Source organism: Callorhinus ursinus, unplaced genomic scaffold, assembly GCF_003265705.2.
Source record: "Callorhinus ursinus isolate GAN/ISIS: 27379988/994484 unplaced genomic scaffold, GSC_fseal_2.0 scaffold10, whole genome shotgun sequence".
Taxonomy (NCBI): Eukaryota; Metazoa; Chordata; class Mammalia; order Carnivora; family Otariidae; genus Callorhinus; species Callorhinus ursinus.
In genome coordinates, this window is record NW_027397072.1 from 30,782,945 (window position 1) to 30,801,120 (window position 18,176).

The 18,176-nt window shown below is 40.0% G+C and overlaps 1 protein-coding gene across 8 annotated transcripts in view; it reads left to right on the forward strand.

The window, feature by feature from the left end:
- The first annotated feature begins 39 nt into the window (after positions 1-39).
- NDUFAF7 (NADH:ubiquinone oxidoreductase complex assembly factor 7) overlaps positions 40-18,176 on the forward strand; it is a 39,077-nt gene continuing 20,940 nt past the window's right edge. For 5 of the 8 annotated variants that reach the window (XM_073897295.1, XM_025868068.2, XM_025868070.2 and 2 more), the window contains exons 1-2: positions 40-126; positions 432-592. In XM_073897295.1, the coding sequence (XP_073753396.1) occupies positions 72-126; positions 432-592 (216 nt within the window). In that variant the 5' untranslated portion in view covers positions 40-71. Of the gene's footprint in view, positions 127-431; positions 593-707; positions 1,222-2,685; positions 2,809-18,176 lie in introns of those variants that run through there. The other 3 variants (XM_073897296.1, XM_073897297.1, XM_073897298.1) reach the window with 2 other exon arrangements.

The window sequence follows — 18,176 nt, forward strand, 5'->3', positions numbered from 1 at the left end:
GGTGTGTCCTCTCCCGGAAATGGCTTCATTCCCCGCCCCCGGGCCGCGCGCGGCGGCGTGGGAAGTTCGGCATGAGCGTTCTTGCGAGGGGCGGCTTGGGGCCGCTGTGTGCGGCGGCTCGCGCGGGTAAGCGTTCGCCATGCGGGAGCTCCGGATGTACGGGAAACCGCCTGGGGCGCCCTCCTCGGTTGGGGGCCCCTGAGGGGCTCTGAGCTGCAGACGAGTCCAGCCTCAGAGCCGGAGTGGCTGTGTGGCCGTGGGCACTGTGCGTGCCTGCCGGCGCCTTGTGGGCGTGCTGCGGTCAGGCCAGGAGTCCGCTGTCCGTGCTTCGCGCGGGCTTGAGTCAACGCAGCAGCTTCGGAAGCACTCAGGCTGATTCCACTTGCAAATACTAAGATGTTTTCATGGTCCCCTTTACTTGTTTTTCGTAGTCATTCCCTGTCTTTGGAGAGGGAAATACTTCAGCTCCGGGAGAGAGCCGGCAGAAACCCAGGTGACACCAATGCTGCGGCATCTTATATACAAAATCAAGGCAACTGGCCCCATCACTGTGGCTGAGTACATGAAGGAGGTCTTGACCAACCCTGCCAAGGTACGGGGGGAGCTCGAGGACCAGACCCGCTCCAGCGGCTTTGTGAGGTGTGAGCCAGGCGGGGTGTGCGCGGAGAAGCCCAGGGTCCTCAGCTCAGGCAGTGGTGCTGCCTTCTCCAGGGGAAGAGCCATCTCCCGAAGACCTGGAGATAGCTAAATTAATGTCAGGTGGTTGGTTAGGGGTGGTCAGGTCATGGCAGTGCCATGAAGAACGGAGAATGAATCCAAAGCTGTTCAGGAGGCAGTGTAACCGACTGAATTTAGGAAATGAGGGTCAGGATGTCTTTCCTATCTAGGCTGATGGTAGATGATAGTATCATTTCTTCGGGAAAGGGAAATGCAGGACGAAGAGCAGCAGCTGCTTTAAGAGGGAGGGGAAGGACAGAGTTCAGTCCGAAATAGGAATCCGAAGTGCAGATGGGACTCAGACGGAAATCTCCAGTAGGCATCTGGAAATATGAATTTAGTACCTGGAGAGTTGACTGTGTTGGGATCGCATCAGCAAGCAATGGAAGCATGTTCTGGGTTTTCTTCTCGGGAATGGAATGTCTGGGTCTCTACTGTTTCAGGATCAAGCACTGTCCTTGTTCTGTGTCCTGGATTTCCTTGTCTGCTCAGCAGAGCCACTTGGTAAAAGCCTATGGTCCTTTTATTTTAGAATGTTTTACCTTTTGTTGGGTCGAAATGTGAAATCTGTGGATTTCTGGCGTTTGGCTTGTTGCTGTTGGATGTGGTGTCCAGAGGTTTAATAAAGATAGGGATCCTTTCATACCGATTTTATAACAAACATCTCTGTGATAGAGTGAAGGTCCACTTATCATTTATTCATTTATTGAGGCTTCAGAAGTGCCAGACACTATCTCAGGCACTGGGAATACTGCAGTGGACAGTGAAACACAGCACTTACTTTTCTAGTGAGGAAATGAACTATAAACAAGGAAGCGGGTGCCTGGGTGGCTCAGTCCTTAAAGTGTCTGCCTTCGGCTCAGGTCAGGATCCCAGAGTCCTGGAATTGAGCCCCACATCTGGCCCCCTGATTAGCGGGGAGCCTGCATCTCCCTCTCCTGCTCTCTCTCTCTCTCTCTCTCTCTCGCAAATAAATAAAATCTTTAGAAAAAAAGGGAAACAAGATAATTGTAGATTGCTGTAAGTGCTTCTGAAGGAAAGGAAAGAAAAAAAAAGGTTGATGGGATTGAAAGTAAGTAGTACAGTGGGAGTAGGGGTTGGAAAAGTTCTCTAGGTAGGTAGGTGGCCAGGAAAGGCCAGATGGTTGAGCCAAGGCTTGAAGGATGGGGTTGGGCCAGCCTGGTGAAGAACTGGGAGTGAGTTTCCAGTAGAGGAAGGGGAAAGAAAGCTCAAAAGTTTTTGAGCTGGGAAATGTCTTGCCACATACAGAGAAGAGAAAGGCAATTGTATGGCTGGAGGGTGGTGACTGGGGTGGCAGGTTAATGGTGAGGAAAGTAGTATGAGAAGTTTGGAGAGGAGCCAGTTCATTCAAGGCTTTCATGGAAGTTAGATTTTTGTGTTAGTGCAAGGGAAACCATCAGCAGGTGCATTTTATGCATCTTGGTGATGACATCCAGGTGGAGAAAGTCAGTGAACATTTGGCTCTAAGAGTCTGGAGTTCTTGAGACACTGGGTGGCTCAGTTGGTTAAGCTTCTGCCTTCAGCTCAGGTCATGATCCCAGGGTCCTGGGATTGAGCCCCACATCGGGCTCCCTGCTCCGTGGGGAGCCTGCTTCTCCCTCTGCCCCTCCCCCTGCTTGTGCTCGCTCGCTCTCTCTGACAAATAAAATCTTAAAAGTCTGGAGTTCTTGAGAAATATTGGATATACATATATAAATTTGTTCATAATCTGTGTATAGATGGTGTTTAAATCCAAGGAATCGGGGGGAGTATATTTAGAGAACAGGAGGTTACCCAGGATTAAGCTTTGAATTTAGAGGCTTTTTTCCTTTTCTGTTTTTTCTTCTTTTCTTTTTAAAATCAGCCTTAATTTCTATTTTACTTAAAAATTGGTTTAACCTTTTTTTTCCTTAAAGATTCCATTTATTTATTTGACAGAGAGAGAGAGAGCGCACAAGCAGGGGGAGCAGCAGAAGGAGAGGGAGAAGCAGGCTCCCCGCTGAGCAGGGGGCCCCACATGGGGTTTGATCTTAGGACCCTGGGATCATGACCTGAGCCGCAGGCAGACACTTAACTGACTGAGCCACCCAGGTATCCCTTTTTAAACTTTTTTTAAATTGAAGTACAGTTGATAGGATGTCAGTTTAGTTTCAGCTGTACAACATAGTGATTTTTGACAAGTATATCTCATGCTAATAACTCACCACAAGTGTAGCTACCATTTGAGAGTAGAGGTTCTTAACCTAGGGATCCTTGAATAGAAACCTGGGGGGGGTTCTGAAGTTAGATGGGAATAAAAATTACACCTCTATTTGCATTAACTTTTTTCCCACCATTTTTATTGAGAAAGAATTGGCATACATCATTATATAAGTTTAAGGCATATAGCATGATGGCTTGATTTGCATATAATGAAGTGAGGGTTTTTTTTAACATTTATTTTTAAAAAGATTTTATTTATTCATAGAGACAGAGCACAAGCAGGGGGAGGCAGAGGGTGAGGGAAAAGCACACTCTCCGCTGAGCCGGAAGCCCGATGCGGGGCTCGATCCCAGGACCTGGAGATCATGACCTGAGCTGAAGTCAGATGCTTAACCATCTGAGCCACCCAGGTGCCCTCCCCCCATTTTTTTTTTTTTTAAGATTTTATTTATTTGACAGAGCGCGCACAAGCAGGGGGAGCTGCAACGGGAGAGGGAGAAGCAGGCTCCCCACTGAGCAGGGAGAGCCTTACCTGAGCGGAAGGCAGACACTTAAAACACTAAGCCACCCAGGCGCCCTTTGATTTGCATATATTGTGAAATGATTACCTCACTGGGTTCAGTTAACTGCCATCTTTTCATATAGGTACAATAAGAAGAAAAAAAGGGAAAAATTTTTTCTTGTGGTAAGAACTCAGGATTAACTTTGACTTTTCTGCGTATCATACATCCATGTTAGCAGGAGTCATCGTGTTGTCTATCACATGCATACTAGTTATTATATAACTGGAAGTTTGTACTTTTTGCCCAACTTACTCCAGTTCTCCCTCCCCCCACCCTCCGCATCTGGTAACCAAAAGTCCAATATCTTTTTCTATGAGTTTTGTTTTTTTTATTTATTTTAAAGATTTTATTTATCCATTTGAGAGAGAGCGAGAATGAACAGGGGGAGGGGCAGAGAGAGAAGCAGACTCTTCCCTGAGCAGGGAGCCCCTACCAGGTGCCCAAGTTTTTTTTTTTTTTTTTTTTAAGATTCCACATATGAGTGAATACTACAGTACTTGTCTTTCTCTGATTTCACTTAGCATAATGCCTTAAAGTTTCATCCATGTTGTCACAAAAGGCAGATTTCATTTTTTTATGCCTGAATAACATTCCATTGTGTGTGTATGTATACCACAACTTTTTTCTCATTAAAAATAAATTATTTAAGTATTGTTGACATACAGTGTTATATTAGTTTCATGTGTGCAACATAGTGATTTGACAATTCTGTATACTCACTGCTTACCACAATAAGTGGTAGTCACCATCTGACACCATACAATGTTACAATATTATTGAATATGTTTTGTATGCTGTACTTTTCATCTCTGTGACTTATTTATTTTGTAACTGGAAGTTCTTAAAATCCCCTTCACCTGTATTGTCATCCACCCATCCATTCACTTCCCCTTTGGCAACTACAAGTTGTTCTCTGTATTTAAGAGTCTGGGGTTTTGTTTGTTTTGTTTTTTCAGATTCCACATGTAAGTGAAATCATATGGTATTTGTTTTTTTTCCATCTGACTTATTTCACTTAGCATAATACCCTTTAGGTCCATCCATGTTGTTATAAATGGTAAGATTTATGTAATATTCCATTGGGGGTGTGTGTGTGTGTGTGTGTGTGTGTGTGTATACCACATCTTTTTTTTTTTAATACTACATCTTTATCCATTCATATATTGATAGATACGTGGGTTGCTTCCATATCTTGGCTATTGTAAGTAATGCCGTAAACATAGGGTTGCATTTATCTTTTTGAATCAGTTTTTTCATTTTCTTTGGGTTAATATCCAGTAGTGGAATTACTAGACCATATGATAGGTCTATTTTTAAATTTTTGAGGAACTTCCATACTGTTTTTCATAGTGGCTGCATCATTTATGTCCCATGAACAGTACATAAGGGTTCCCTTTTTTCCACATCCTTGTCAATGCTTGTTTTTTATTATCTTTTTTTATATTAATCATTCTTACAGGTGTGAGGTGACCTTGTGGTTTTGATGTGCATTTCCCTGATGATTAGTGATGTTGAGAATCTTTTCATGTGTCTGTTGGGCATCTGAATGTCTTCTTTGGAAAAATATCTATTCAGTTCCTCTTTTTTTTTTTTTTTAAGAGAGAGCATGGGCATGTGCTTGCAGTGGGGGGAAGTAAGGCAGAGGAAGAGGGAGTATCTTAAGCAGGCTCCAGTGTAGAGCCCAACATAGGGCTCAATCTCATGACTCTTGAGATCATGACCTGAGCTGAAATCAAGAGCTGGACACTTAACCAACTGAGCCACCCAGGCGCCCCCCTCTGCCCATTTTTTATTAGATTTTTGGGGGATTTTTTTTGGTGATAAGTTGTATAAATTCTTTATATATTTTAGATATTAATGCCTCATCAGATACAACATTTGCAGATATCTTCTTCCATTCAGTAAGCTGCCTTTTTTTTTGTTGATGGTTTCCTTTGCTGTGCAAAAGCTTTGTCTTTTGTTGTAGCCCCAGTAGAATTTTTGCTTTTGTTTTCCTTGCCTAAGGAGACATATTTGTAAATATGTTGCTCAGGCTGATGTCCAGAAGATTACTGCCTATGTTTTCTTTGAGGATTTTTATGGTTTCAGGTCTCACATTAGGTCTTTAATCCATTTTGAGTTTATTTTTGTGTATGGTGTAAGAAAAGGGTTCAGTTTCATTCTTTTGCATGTAGCTGTCCATTTGTTTTCCCAACACCATTTATTGGAAAGACTGTTTTTCCCCATTATATATTCTGGCCTCACTTGACATAGATTAATGAACCATGTAAGCTTGGGTTTATTTTCTGGGCTCTCCTGTTCCATTGATCTATGTGTCTATTTTTGTGCAGTACCATTTCTGTTTTGGTTAATACAGCTTTGTGGTATATCTTGAAATCTGGGATTGTGATATCTCCAGCATTGTTCTTCTTTCTCAAGATTCCTTTTGCTATTCAAGGTCTTTTGTGGTTCCATACAAATTTTAGGATTTGTTCTAGTTGTGTGAAAAATGCTATTGAAATTTTGATAGGATTGCGTTGAATCTATAGATTGCTTTGGGTAGTATGGACATTTTAACAATATTCTTTCAATCCATCAGCATGGTTTATCTGTCCACTTATGTTGTCTTCAATTCTTTCATCAATGTCTTACAGTTTTCAGATTATAGGTCTTTCACCTCCTTGGTTAAATTTATTCCTAGGCATTTTATTCTCTTTGGTGCATTTATAAATGGGATTGTTTTTTTAATTTCTCTTTCTGCTACTTTCTTCTTAGCATATTAAAACACAACAGGTATCTGTATACTAATTTTATATTCTGTAACTTTACTAAATTCATTTTTCTAAGGCTTTTTGGTAGAGTCTTTAGGATTTTCTACATAGAGTGTCATGTCATCTGCAAATAGTGACAGTTTTACTTCGTTCTTAACAATTTGAATGGCTTTTATTTCTTGTCTGATTGCTGCAGCTAGGACTTCCAGTACTATGTTGAATATAAGTAGTGCAAGTGGACATCCTTGTCTTGTTTCTGGGAACTTAGAGGAAACACTTTCAGTTTGTCACTGTTAAGTATGTTAGCTGTGGGTTTGTTATATATGGCCTTTATTATGTTGAGGTGTGTTCCCTCTAAACCCACTTTTTTTTTTTTTTTTTAAAGATTTTATTTGAGAGAGAGAGAGAATGAGAGATAGAGAACACGAGAGGGAAGAGGGTCAGAGGGAGAAGCAGACTCCCTGCCAAGCAGGGAGCCCGATGCGGCACTCGATCCCGGGAATCCAGGATCATGACCTGAGCTGAAGGCAGTCGCTTAACCAACTGAGCCACCCAGGTGCCCCTAAACCCACTTTCTTGAGGACGCTTGGTTGGCTCAGTCAGTTAAGTGTCTGACTCTTGATTTTGACTCAAGTCATGATCTTGGGGTTGTGAGATCGAGCCCCACATTGGGCTCCATGGAGGGTGTGGAGCCTGCTTAAGAGTCTCTCTCCCCCTTTCCCTCTGTCCCTCACCCCACTTGCATGCTCTCTCTCAAAAAAAAAATAAATAGGTAAACCCACTTTGTTGAGAGTTTTTATCATGAACAGGTGTATTTGCCAAATGCTTTCTGCATCTATTGAGATAATCATATGTTTTTTATCCTTCCTATTGTTAATGTGATGTATCACATTGATTAATTGGTGAATATTGAATCACCCATGTTCCTGGAATAAATCCCATTTGATCATGGTGAATGACCTTTTGATGTACAGTTGAATTCAGTTTGCTAATACGTTGTTGAAGATCTTTGCATATATGTTCACAATGTCTTTGTCCAGTTTTGGTATCAGGATAATGTTCTGCTTGTATAATGAATTTGAAGGTTTTTTTTTTTTTTTTATGGAGAAGAATAGGTGTTAACTTGTCTTTAAATGTTTGGTAGAACTGACCTGTGAAGCCATCTGGTCCTGGACTTTCGTTTGTTGGGAGTTTTTTGATTGTCAGTTCAGTTTTGTTACTAGTAATCAGTCTTCAAATTTTCTATTTTCTTCCTGATTCACTTTTGGAAGTTTCTGTATTTCTAGGAATTATCCATTTCTTCTAGGTTGCCCAGTTTGTTGGGCAATTTTTATAGTATTCTCTATTTAGAGAGCATGAGTGGGGGTGTGGGGGGAAACTGGAAGAGGGAGAGAATCTAAAGCAGTTAAGCAGGCCTCACACCCAGAGCAGAGCCCAATGCAGGGCTCCATATCATCACCCTGAGATCATGACCTGAGCTGAAATCCAGAGTTGGACACTTAACCAGCTGAGTCACCCAGGCTCCCCAATATATTGAATTCTCTTATAATTCTTTATTTCTGCGGTGTTATTTTTCCTTGTTCATTTCTGATTTTATTTAAGTCTTTTTTTTTCCTTCTTGATGAGTCTGGCTTAATGTCTATTATTTTTGTTGATCTTTTTAAAGAACCAGCTCTTGATTTCATTGATCTTTTATATTGCTTCTTTAGTCTCTGTTTCATTTATTTTTCCTCAAATACTTACTATTTCTTTCTCTTTCTATTAACTTTGTGCTTTGTTTTTCTAGTTCCTTTAGGTGTAAGGTTAGATTGTTTTGAGATTTCTCTTGTTTGTTGAGGTAAGCCTATCACTATAAACTTTCCTCTTAGAACTACTTTTGCTGCATCCCAAAGATCTTGGACTGTTGTGTTTTCATTTTCATTTCTCCCCATGTATTTTTTTATTTTACTTTGATTTCTTCATTGACCTATTGGTTTTTTGGTTGCATATTTCTAGCCTCCATGTGTTTGTTTTTCCAGGTATTTCTTGTAATTGATTTCTAGTTTCATACTGTTATGGTTGGAAAAGATGTTTGATTCCAGTATTCTTATATTTATTGAGACTTGTTTTTTGGTTTAATACGTGATCTGTCCTGGAGAATGTTCCATGTGCACTTGAATGTGTATTCTGCTGGTTTTGGATGGTATATTCGTGTATATCTGTTAGGTCTATCTGATCTAATGTGTCTTTTGAAGCCATTGTTTCCTTGTTAATTTTCTATCTGGTTCATCTATCCATTGTTGTAAGTGGGGTGTTAACATCTCTTACTGTTATTATATTACTGTTTCTCCTTTTATTTGCTTTATGTATTTAGGTGCTCCTGTGTTGGGTGCGTCTATATTTACAGTTATATCCTCTTGTTGGATTGCTCCCTTTTCCATTATGTAATGCCCTTTGTTTCTTCCTGTGGTCTTTTTTTTTTTTTTTTTTTAATTCATTTGAAACAGATACAGAATGAGAGAGAGAGCAGGAGCAGTGGGGAGAGGCAGAGGAAGAGGGAGAAGCAGACTCCCTGCTGAGCAGGGAGCCCGATGTGGGGCTCAATTCCAGGACTTGGAGATCATGACCTGAGACTAAGGCAGCCGCTTAACCTTGTGAGCCACCCAGGTGCCTCCTGTGGTCTTTGTTTTAAAGTCTGCCTTGTCTGATAAAAGGATTGCTATTCTGGCCTTTTTTTTTTTTTTTTGCTTCTGTTTGCATGGAATATCTTTGATTTTTTCACTTTCAGTCTGTATGTGTCTTTAGGTCTGAAGTGAATCTTTTGTAGGTAGCATATAGAAAAGTCTTGTTTTTTTATCCATTTAGTCACCCTGTGTCTTTTGATTGGAACTCTCAGTCCACTTATACTTAATTACTGATAGATATATATATACTTATTGCCATTTTATTCATCATTTTCTATTTGTTTTTGTAGTTATTCTCTGTTCCTCTCTTTTGCTATCTTTCATTGTGGGTTGTTGACTTTAAGTGTTATGCTTGGATTCTTTTCATTTTTTGTGTATCTGTTATAGGTTTTGATTTGTTGTTACTATTGTGTTCATATATAACATTCTATGAGTATAATAGTGTATATTAAGTTGATGTGGCTAAAGTTTGAGCATATTCTAAAAGCACTAAATTTTTACTCCCTCCACATTTTATGTACATGATGTCATATTTTCCATCTTTTATTTTTTTTTTTAGCTGAGCACAATGTCCACTTTTTAAAATTTTTATTTTATGTTAGTCACCATACATTACATCATTAGTTTTTGATGTAGTGTTCCATGGTTCATTGTTTGCATATAACACCCAGTGCTCCATGCAGAATGTGCCCTCTTTAATACCCATCACCAGGCTAACCCATCCCCCCACCCCCTTTCCCTCTAAAACCTTCAGTTTCTTTCTCAGAGTCCATAGTCTCTCATGGTTGGTCTCCCCCTCTGATTTACCCCCCTTCATTTTTCCCTTCCTACTATCTTCTTCTTTTTTATTGTTTTTTAACATATAATGTATTATTTGTTTCAGAGGTACAGGTTTGTGATTCATCAGTCTTACACAATTCACAGCGCTCAAGCGTGAATTAGCACATACCCTCCCCAGTGTCCATCACCCAGCCACCCCATCCCTCCTACCCCCCACCACTCCAGCAACCCTCAGTTTGTTTCTTGAGATTAAGAGTCCCTCTCTGGTTTCATCTTGTTTCATTTTTTCCTCCCTTCCCCTATGAGCCTCTGTCTTGTTTCTCAAATTCCTCATATCAGTGAGATCGTATGATACTTGTCTTTCTAATTGACTTATTTCGCTTAGCATAATACCCTCTAGTTCCTTCCACGCTGTTGCAAATGGCAAGATTTCGTTTTTTTGATGGCTGCATTATATTCCATTGTGTATATATGTGTGTGTGTATATATACATAAACACACACACACCACATCTTCTTTATCCATTCATCTGTTGATGGACATCTTGGCTCTTTCCATAGTTTCGCTATTGTGGACATTGCTGCTGTAAACATTGGGGTGCACGTACCCCTTTGGATCACTACATTTGTATCTTTGGGGTAAATACCCAGTAGTGCAATTGCTGGGTCATAGGGCAGCTCTATTTTCAACTTTTTGAGGAACCTCCTTACTGTTTTCCAGAGTGGCTGCACCAGCTTGCATTCCCACCAACAGTGTAGGAGGGTTGCCCTTTCTCTGCATCCCCGGCGACATCTGTCGTTTCCTGACTTGTTAATTTTAGCCATTCTGACTGGTGTGAGGTGGTATCTCATTGAGGTTTTGATTTGGACTTCCCTGATGCCAAGCGATGTTGAGCACTTTTTCATGTGTCTGTTGGCCATTTGGATGTCTTTGCAGAAATGTGTGTTCCTATCTTCTGCCCATTTCTTGATTGGATTATTCTTTGGGTGTTGAGTTTGATAAGTTCTTTATAGATTTTGGATACTAGCCCTTTATCTGATACGTCATTTGCAAATATCTTCTCCTGTTCTGTCAGTTGTCTTTTGGTTTTGTTGACTGTTTCCTTTGCTGTGCAAAAAGCTTTTTATCTTGATGAAGTCCCAGTAGTTCATTTTTGCCCTTGCTTCCCTTGCCTTTGGCGATGTGTCTAGGAAGAAGTTGCTGTGGCTGAGGTCAAAGAGGTTGCTGCCTGTGCTCTCCTTTAGGATGTTGATGGATTCCTGTCTCACATTTAGGTCTGTCATCCATTTTGAGTCTATTTTTGTGTGTGATGTAAGGAAATGGTCCAGTTTCATTCTTCTGCATGTGGCTGTCCAATTTTCCCAAAACCATTTGTTGAAGAGACTTTTTTCCGTTGGACATTCTTTCCTGCTTTGTCGAAGATCAGTTGACCATAGAGTTGAGGGTCCATTTCTGGGCTCTCTATTCTGGTCCATTGGTCTATGTGTCTGTTTTTGTGCCAGTACCATACTGTCTTGATGATTACAGCTTTGTCATAGAGCTTGAAGTCTGGAATCGTGATGCCACCAGCTTTGCTTTTCTTTTTCAACATTCCTCTGGCTACGGGGTCTTTTCTGGTTTCATACAAATTTTAGGATAATTTGTTCCATTCTTAGAAAAAAGTTGATGGTATTTTGATAGGGATTGCATTAAATGTTTAGATTGCTCTAGGTAGCATAGACATTTTCACAATATTTGTTCTTCCAATCCATGAGCATGGAACGTTTTTCCATTTCTTTGTGTCTTCCTCAATTTCTTTCATGAGTATTCTATAGTTTTCTGAGTACAGATTCTTTGCCTCTTTGGTTAGATTTATTCCTAGGTATCTTATGGTTTTGGGTGAAATTGTAAATGGGATCGACACCTTAATTTCTCTTTCTTCTGTCTTGTTGGAAATGCCAGTGATTAGAAATGCCACTGATTTCTGTGGATTGATTTTATATCCTGCCACTTTACTGAATTCTTGTATGAGTTCTAGCAGTTGTGGGGTGGAGTCTTTTGGGTTTTCCACATGAAGTACCATATCATCTGCAGAGAGTGAGAGTTTGACTTCTTCTTCTTGCAGATTCGGATGCCTTTGTTTCTTTTTGTTGTCTGATTGCTGAGGCTAGGACTTCTAATACTATGTTGAATAGCAGTGGTGATAGTGGACATCCCTGCCGTGTTCCTGACCTTAGGGGGAAAGCTTTCAGTAATTTCTCCACTGAGAATGATATTCGCTGTGGGTTTTTCATAGATGGCTTTTATGATATTGAGGTATGTACCCTCTATCCCTACACTCTGAAGAATTTTAATCAAGAAAGGATGCTGCATTTTGTCAAATGCTTTTTTTGCATCTACTGAGAGGATCTTATGGTTCTTGTTCTTTCTTTTATTAATGTATTGTATGACATTGATTTGCAGTTGTTGAAGCAACCTTGCAGCCCAGGAATAAATCCCACTTGGTCATGGTGAATAATCCTTTTAATGTACTGTTGGATCCTATTGGCTAGTATTTTGGTGAGAATTTTTGCATCCATGGTCATCAGGGATATTGGTCTGTAATTCTTTTTGATGGGGTCTTTGGTTTTGGGATCAAAGTAATGGTGGCCTCATAAAATGAGTTTGAAAGTTTTCTTTCCATTTCTATTTTTTGGAACAGTTTCAGAAGGATAGGTATTAATTCTTTAAATGTTTGGTAGAATTCCCCTGGGAAGCCATCTGGCTCTGGGCTCCTGTTGGGAGATTTTTGATTATTGTCTCAATTTCCTTACTGGATATGAGTCTGTTCAGGTTTTCTATTTCTTCCTGGTTCAGTTTTGGTAGTTTGTAGGTCTCTAGGAATGCATGCATTTCTTCCAGATTGTCTAATTTGCTGGCATGTAATGGCCCATAATATGTTCTTATAATTGTTTTTACTTCTTTGGTGTTGGTTGTGATCTCTCCTCTTTCGTTTATGATTTTATTTATTTGGGTCATTTCTCTTTTCTTTTTGATAAGTCTGGCCAGGGGTTTATCAATCTTATTCTTTCAAAGAACCAGCTCCTAGTTTCATTGATCTGTTCTACTCTTCTTTTGGTTTCTATTTCATTGATTTCTTCTCTGATCTTTATTATTTCTCTTCTCCTGCTGGTTTTAGGCTTTATATGCTGTTCTTTCTCCAGCTCCTTTAGGTGTATAGTTAGGTTGTGTATTTGAGACTCTTCTTGTTTCTTGAGAAAGGCTTGTATTGCTATCTGCTTTCCTCTTAGGACTGCCTTTGCTGTATCCCAAAGATTTTGAACAGTTGTGTTTTCATTTTCATTTGTTTCTATGAATTTTTTTAATTCTTGTAATTTCCTGGTTGACCAGTTCATTCTTTAGTAGGATGCTCTTTAGCCTCCGTGTATTTGAGTTCTTTCTGACTTTCCTCTTGTGATTGAGTTCTAGTTTCAAAGCATTGTGGTCTAAAAATATGCAGGGAATGATCCCAGTCTTTTGGTACCGGTTGAGACCTGATTTGTGACCTAGGATGTGATCTATTCTGGAGAATGTTCCATGGGCACTAGAGAAGAATGTGTATTCTGTTGCTTTGGGATGGAATGTTTTGAATATGTCTGTGAAGTCCATTTGGTCCAGTGTGTCATTTAAAGCCTTTATTTCCTTGTTGATCTTTTGCTTAGATGATCTGTCCATTTCAGTGAGGGGGGTGTTAAAGTCCCCTACTATTATTGTATTGTTGTCGATGTGTTTCTTTGTTTTTGTTATTAATTGGCTTATATAATTGGCTGCTCCCATGTTAGGGGCATAGATATTTATAATTGTTAAATTTTCTTGTTGGATAGACCCTTTAAGTAGGATATAGTGTCCTTCCTCATCTCTTATTATAGTCTTTGGTTTAAAATCTAATTTGTCTAATATAAGGATTGGCACCCCAGCTGTCTTTTGATGTCCATTAGCATGGTAAATAGTTCCCCCCCCTCACTTTTAATCTGAAGGTGTCTTTGGGTCTAAAATGAGTCTCTTGCAGACAGCATATTGATGGGTCTTATTTTTTTATCCAGTCTGATAGCCTGTGTCTTTTGATTGAGGTATTTAGCCCATTTACATTCAGGGTAACTATTGAAAGATACGAATTTAGTGCCATTGTATTGCCTGTAAGGTGACTGTTACTGTATATTGTCTCTCTTCCTTGCTGGTCTGTTACTTTTAGGCTCTCTCTTTGCTTAGAGGACCCCTTTCAATATTGCCTGTAGGGCTAGTTTGGTGTTTGCAAATTCTTTTAGTTTTTGTTTGTCCTGGAAGCTTTTTATCTCTCCTTCTATTTTCAGTGACAGCATAGCTTGGTATAGTATTCTTGGCTGAATATTTTTCTCGTTTAGTGCTCTGAATATATCATGCCAGCCCTTTCTGGCCTGCCAGGTCTCTGTGGATAGGTCTGTTGCCAGTCTAATGTTTCTACCGTTGTAGGTTACAGACCTCTTGTCCCAAGCTGCTTTCAGGATCTTCTCTTTTTCTCTGAGACTTGTAAGTTTTACTATTAGATGTCAGGGTGTTGACCTATTTTTTATTGATGTTGAGGGGGGTTCTCTGTGCCTCTTGGATTTTGATGCCTGTTTCCTTTCCCAAATTAGGGAAGTTCTCTGCTATAATTTGCTCCAATATGTGTTCTGCCCCTCTCTGTCTTTCTTCTTCTTGGAATCCCAATTATTCTAACGTTGTTTCGTCTTATGGTATCACTTATCTTTTGAATTCTGCCCTCGTGATCTAGTAGTTGCTTCTCTCTCTTTTTCTCAGCTTCTTTATTCTCCATCATTTGGTCTTCTATATCGCTAATTCTCTCTTCTGTCTCATTTATCCTAGCAGTTAGAGCCTTCATTTATGATTGTATCTCATTAATAGCCTTTTTGATTTCGATTTGGTTAGATTTTAGTTCTTTTATTTCACCAGAAAGGGATTCTCTAGTATCTTCCATGCTTTTTTCAAGCCCAGTTGTATCTTTATAATCGTCATTCTGAACTCTAGTTCCGACATCTTACTAATGTCCATATTGATTAGGTCCCTGGCAGTCGGTACTGCCTCTTGTTCTTTCTTTTTTTGAGGTGAGTTTTTCCATCTTGTCATTTTGTCTAGAGGAGATTAGATGAATGAGAGAATAAAATGCTAAAAGGGTAACAATGACCCCAGAAAAATATACACTAAACAAATCCGAAGAGACCTGAAACCAGGGGGAAAAGAAAGGGAAAGAAAAAAAAGTATGATCAGGCTGGTGAATAGATTAGTGCCAACACTAGATTTTGGGTGTATTTTGGTCACACACACATATATATATATACACACACAAAAATTAAGGTTAACTACAATGAAGGGATGGAATATGACTCTAAGAATGAAACTTAAAAATAGATTTTAGAAAAACGAATTGATAAGATGTTGGTTAAAAGGAAAAAAATTAAAAAAAATAGAAAAAGAAAGAAAATAAAGAAAATTTGAAAAATTAACTTTGAAGGACTAAAGAATCATGGGGGAAAAAGCCATGAATTCTATGTGCTGTATTCCCCTAGTGCTGGAGTTTTGCAATTCTCATTGATCGGTAAACTTGGTCTTGGTTGAACGTTCTTGCTGATCTTCCCGGGGGGGTGGGGTGGGGGGGCTGTTGTCATAATTCTCCAATGTCTTTGCCAGTGGCGGAATTGCCCCTCCCTTGCTGGGGGCTGGGCTAAATAATCTGCTCGGGTTTGCTCTCGGGAGCTTTTGTTCCCTGAAACCTTTCCATACAGCTTTGGAGGATGAGAATGAAAATGGCAGCCTCCCAGTCTCCGCTCTGGAGGAGCTGAGAACTCGGGGCCCCACTCCTCAGTAAGCCCCCAGAGAAAAGCAGTCAATCACTCCTGTCTCCCTGGTCTCCAGTCACACTCCATGCTCGCCCGGCCTGTGACTGAGCGTTTCTATCTCTGGCACATGACCCTGTTTGGAGTCTCCAAACCCAGCAGGTTCCTGTGGTGTGCTCCCAAGCCACTCCTCCCTGGAGAGGAAGGGGAGTCTCCCCGGATCTGCTGCTTGTTGGGTCCCTGCTGGAAGAGTAGTGGCCCGACTATCACCAATCACAGTTTATGGCAACCCCGAGCTGAGAGCCCGTGCCTAGGCTCTGTCTCTGCAGCCAGCTTCTCTGCTCTGATACGCAGGAGCTCTGCCGCACTCAGGCACCCCGGTCTTTCTGTGACCCTGAGGATCCTGAGACCACACTCTCCCAGCGATAGTTCCACCTCCTGCTTAGCCACTGGAGCGATGTCCCTCAGCAGAGCGGACTTCTAAAAGTTCCAATTTTGTGCTCCACTGCTCTATTACTTGCCGGTAGCCAGCTGACGGAGGCTCCCTCTCCCTCTGGTCTGTCTTCCCGAATATTGCCGCAGATTCACTTCTCCACACGTCCTACCTTCCAGAAAGTGGTTGCTTTTCTGTTCAGAGAGTTGCTGCTATTCTTTTGTTCGATCTCCTGTTGAGTTTGTAGTTGTTCAGAATGGTTTGATACCTATGTAGCTGAATTCCTGGGACCAGACAAAATTTAGTTCTCCTGCTCGTCCGCCATCTTGCTCCTCTCTCATATTTTGCATCTTTTAATTTTGTGTATCTCTCAACTAATTTTTGTACATATAATTGATTTTACTCCTTTTGTGTTTTAATCTTGATCGTGTCTTTGTAATAAATGAATCTATTATCTTTGGTATATGTTTGCTTTTGCCTATGAAAATTTTTGCTTTTGTAATTTCCTTTTAGTTATACCCTCCACTTTTTTTTCCCCCCCATTCAGAGGATTCCCTTTAACATTTCTTGTCAGGCTAGTTTGGTGTGTTGAACTCCTTTAACTTGTCTAGTAAACTCTTTGTCTTTCCTTCTATTCTGAATGATAATCTTGCTTGGGTAGAGTAGTCTTTCTTGAGGCTTTTTTCTTTCAATGCTTTTAATATCAGTGCCTTAAAATCATTCCTTTCTGGCCTTCAAAGTTTCTGCTGAAAAATAAGTTCATAGCCTTATGAGATTTCCCTTGTTTATAACTGTTTTCTCTTGCTCCTTTTAAGATTGTCTCTTTATCATTTGCCATTTTAATTATTTTGTGTCTCGTGGACCTCCCTGGGTTCATCTTGTTAGGGGTTCTCTGTGCTTCCTGGGTCTGGATGTCTGGTTTCTTCCCCATATTAGGGAAGTTTTCAGCTATTACTTTTTTAAATAAGTTTTTTTGCCCCCCTCTCTCTTAGCCTTCTGGTATGGTATCCCTAATAATGTGAATGCGCTTAACGCTTGAAGATGTTGCTGAGTTCCTTCAACTTATTCTCATTTTTTAAATTCTTTTTTCTTTTTGCTGTTCAGCTTGTTTGCTTTTCTTTACCCTTTCAGATTGCTAATCTGTCCTGCATCCTCTAATCTGTTGATTCCTTCTAGTGTTTTTTCATTTTAGTTATATTCTTCAACTTTGACTGGTTCTTTTGAATATTTACTAGCTCTTTGTGAAGTTTTTCCTGCATTCATTCACTCTTTTCTCAAGTCTGATGAGTAGCTTTATCACCATTACTTTGAACTCTTTATCAGGAATATTGCTTATCTCAGTTTCATTTAGCTCTTTTTCTGTGATTTTTGTCTTATTCTTTCATTTGGGACATAGTCCTCTATCCCCTCATTTTGTTTAACTCTGTTTTTTATCTATGTTTTAGGTAAATCAGCTACATCTTCTGGTCTTGAAAGTAGTTGCCTTGTGTATAAGAGGGTCTACACCAACATTTGTTGTTTCTTGTGTTTTTAATGGTGGCCTTTCTAATAGGCATGAGGGATATCTCATGGTTTTAATTTGCGTTTCCCCATTAGCCTGTAACTGAAATTTAGCATTTCTCTTATTATGAACATAGGAAATAATCACTGGCATCAGTAATACCAATGATTTTAGCATCCATGGAAATCACTGATATTGTTATATACCAATAGTGATCATAAGTATCTCAAAATACATTGTGTTCTTTCGTACTTTAAAACTTTGTTACTTATTAGACTTCAGGCTTAGCTTTGTTAATGTATTTATAAGGATGCATATATGTTACTATATCACAAGTTTGTTTTTTAAATACTGGATGAATGTTTTTCAGTTTTTTGGAGGGAGGGGTAATCCTGTGTGTTTTAAGTCCTGCATTTAAAAACATTCTATGAAGAGATACATAGTCTTCATCTACCAGAGTGATTCATAACATGCCACAAAAACACCACTGAAATGTTCATATATGAAGGGAAAGAGAAAAGCTAGAGAGGAGATGCTGTATGAAATGAGAACAATTTTTTTTTTTTTTTACATGGGAGTAACTGAAGTATATTTCTGCTGCTGAGAGAGGGAAGTTAAAGCTGTTAGAGAAGGGGGTGGTAACGAGATCCTGGCCCATGAGAGCTGTGTGAGGAGAGGCGATGATCCAGAGCACAGGTGGCGGGATTAGGTTTGGATAAGAGCAGAAGGTAAAGGCATT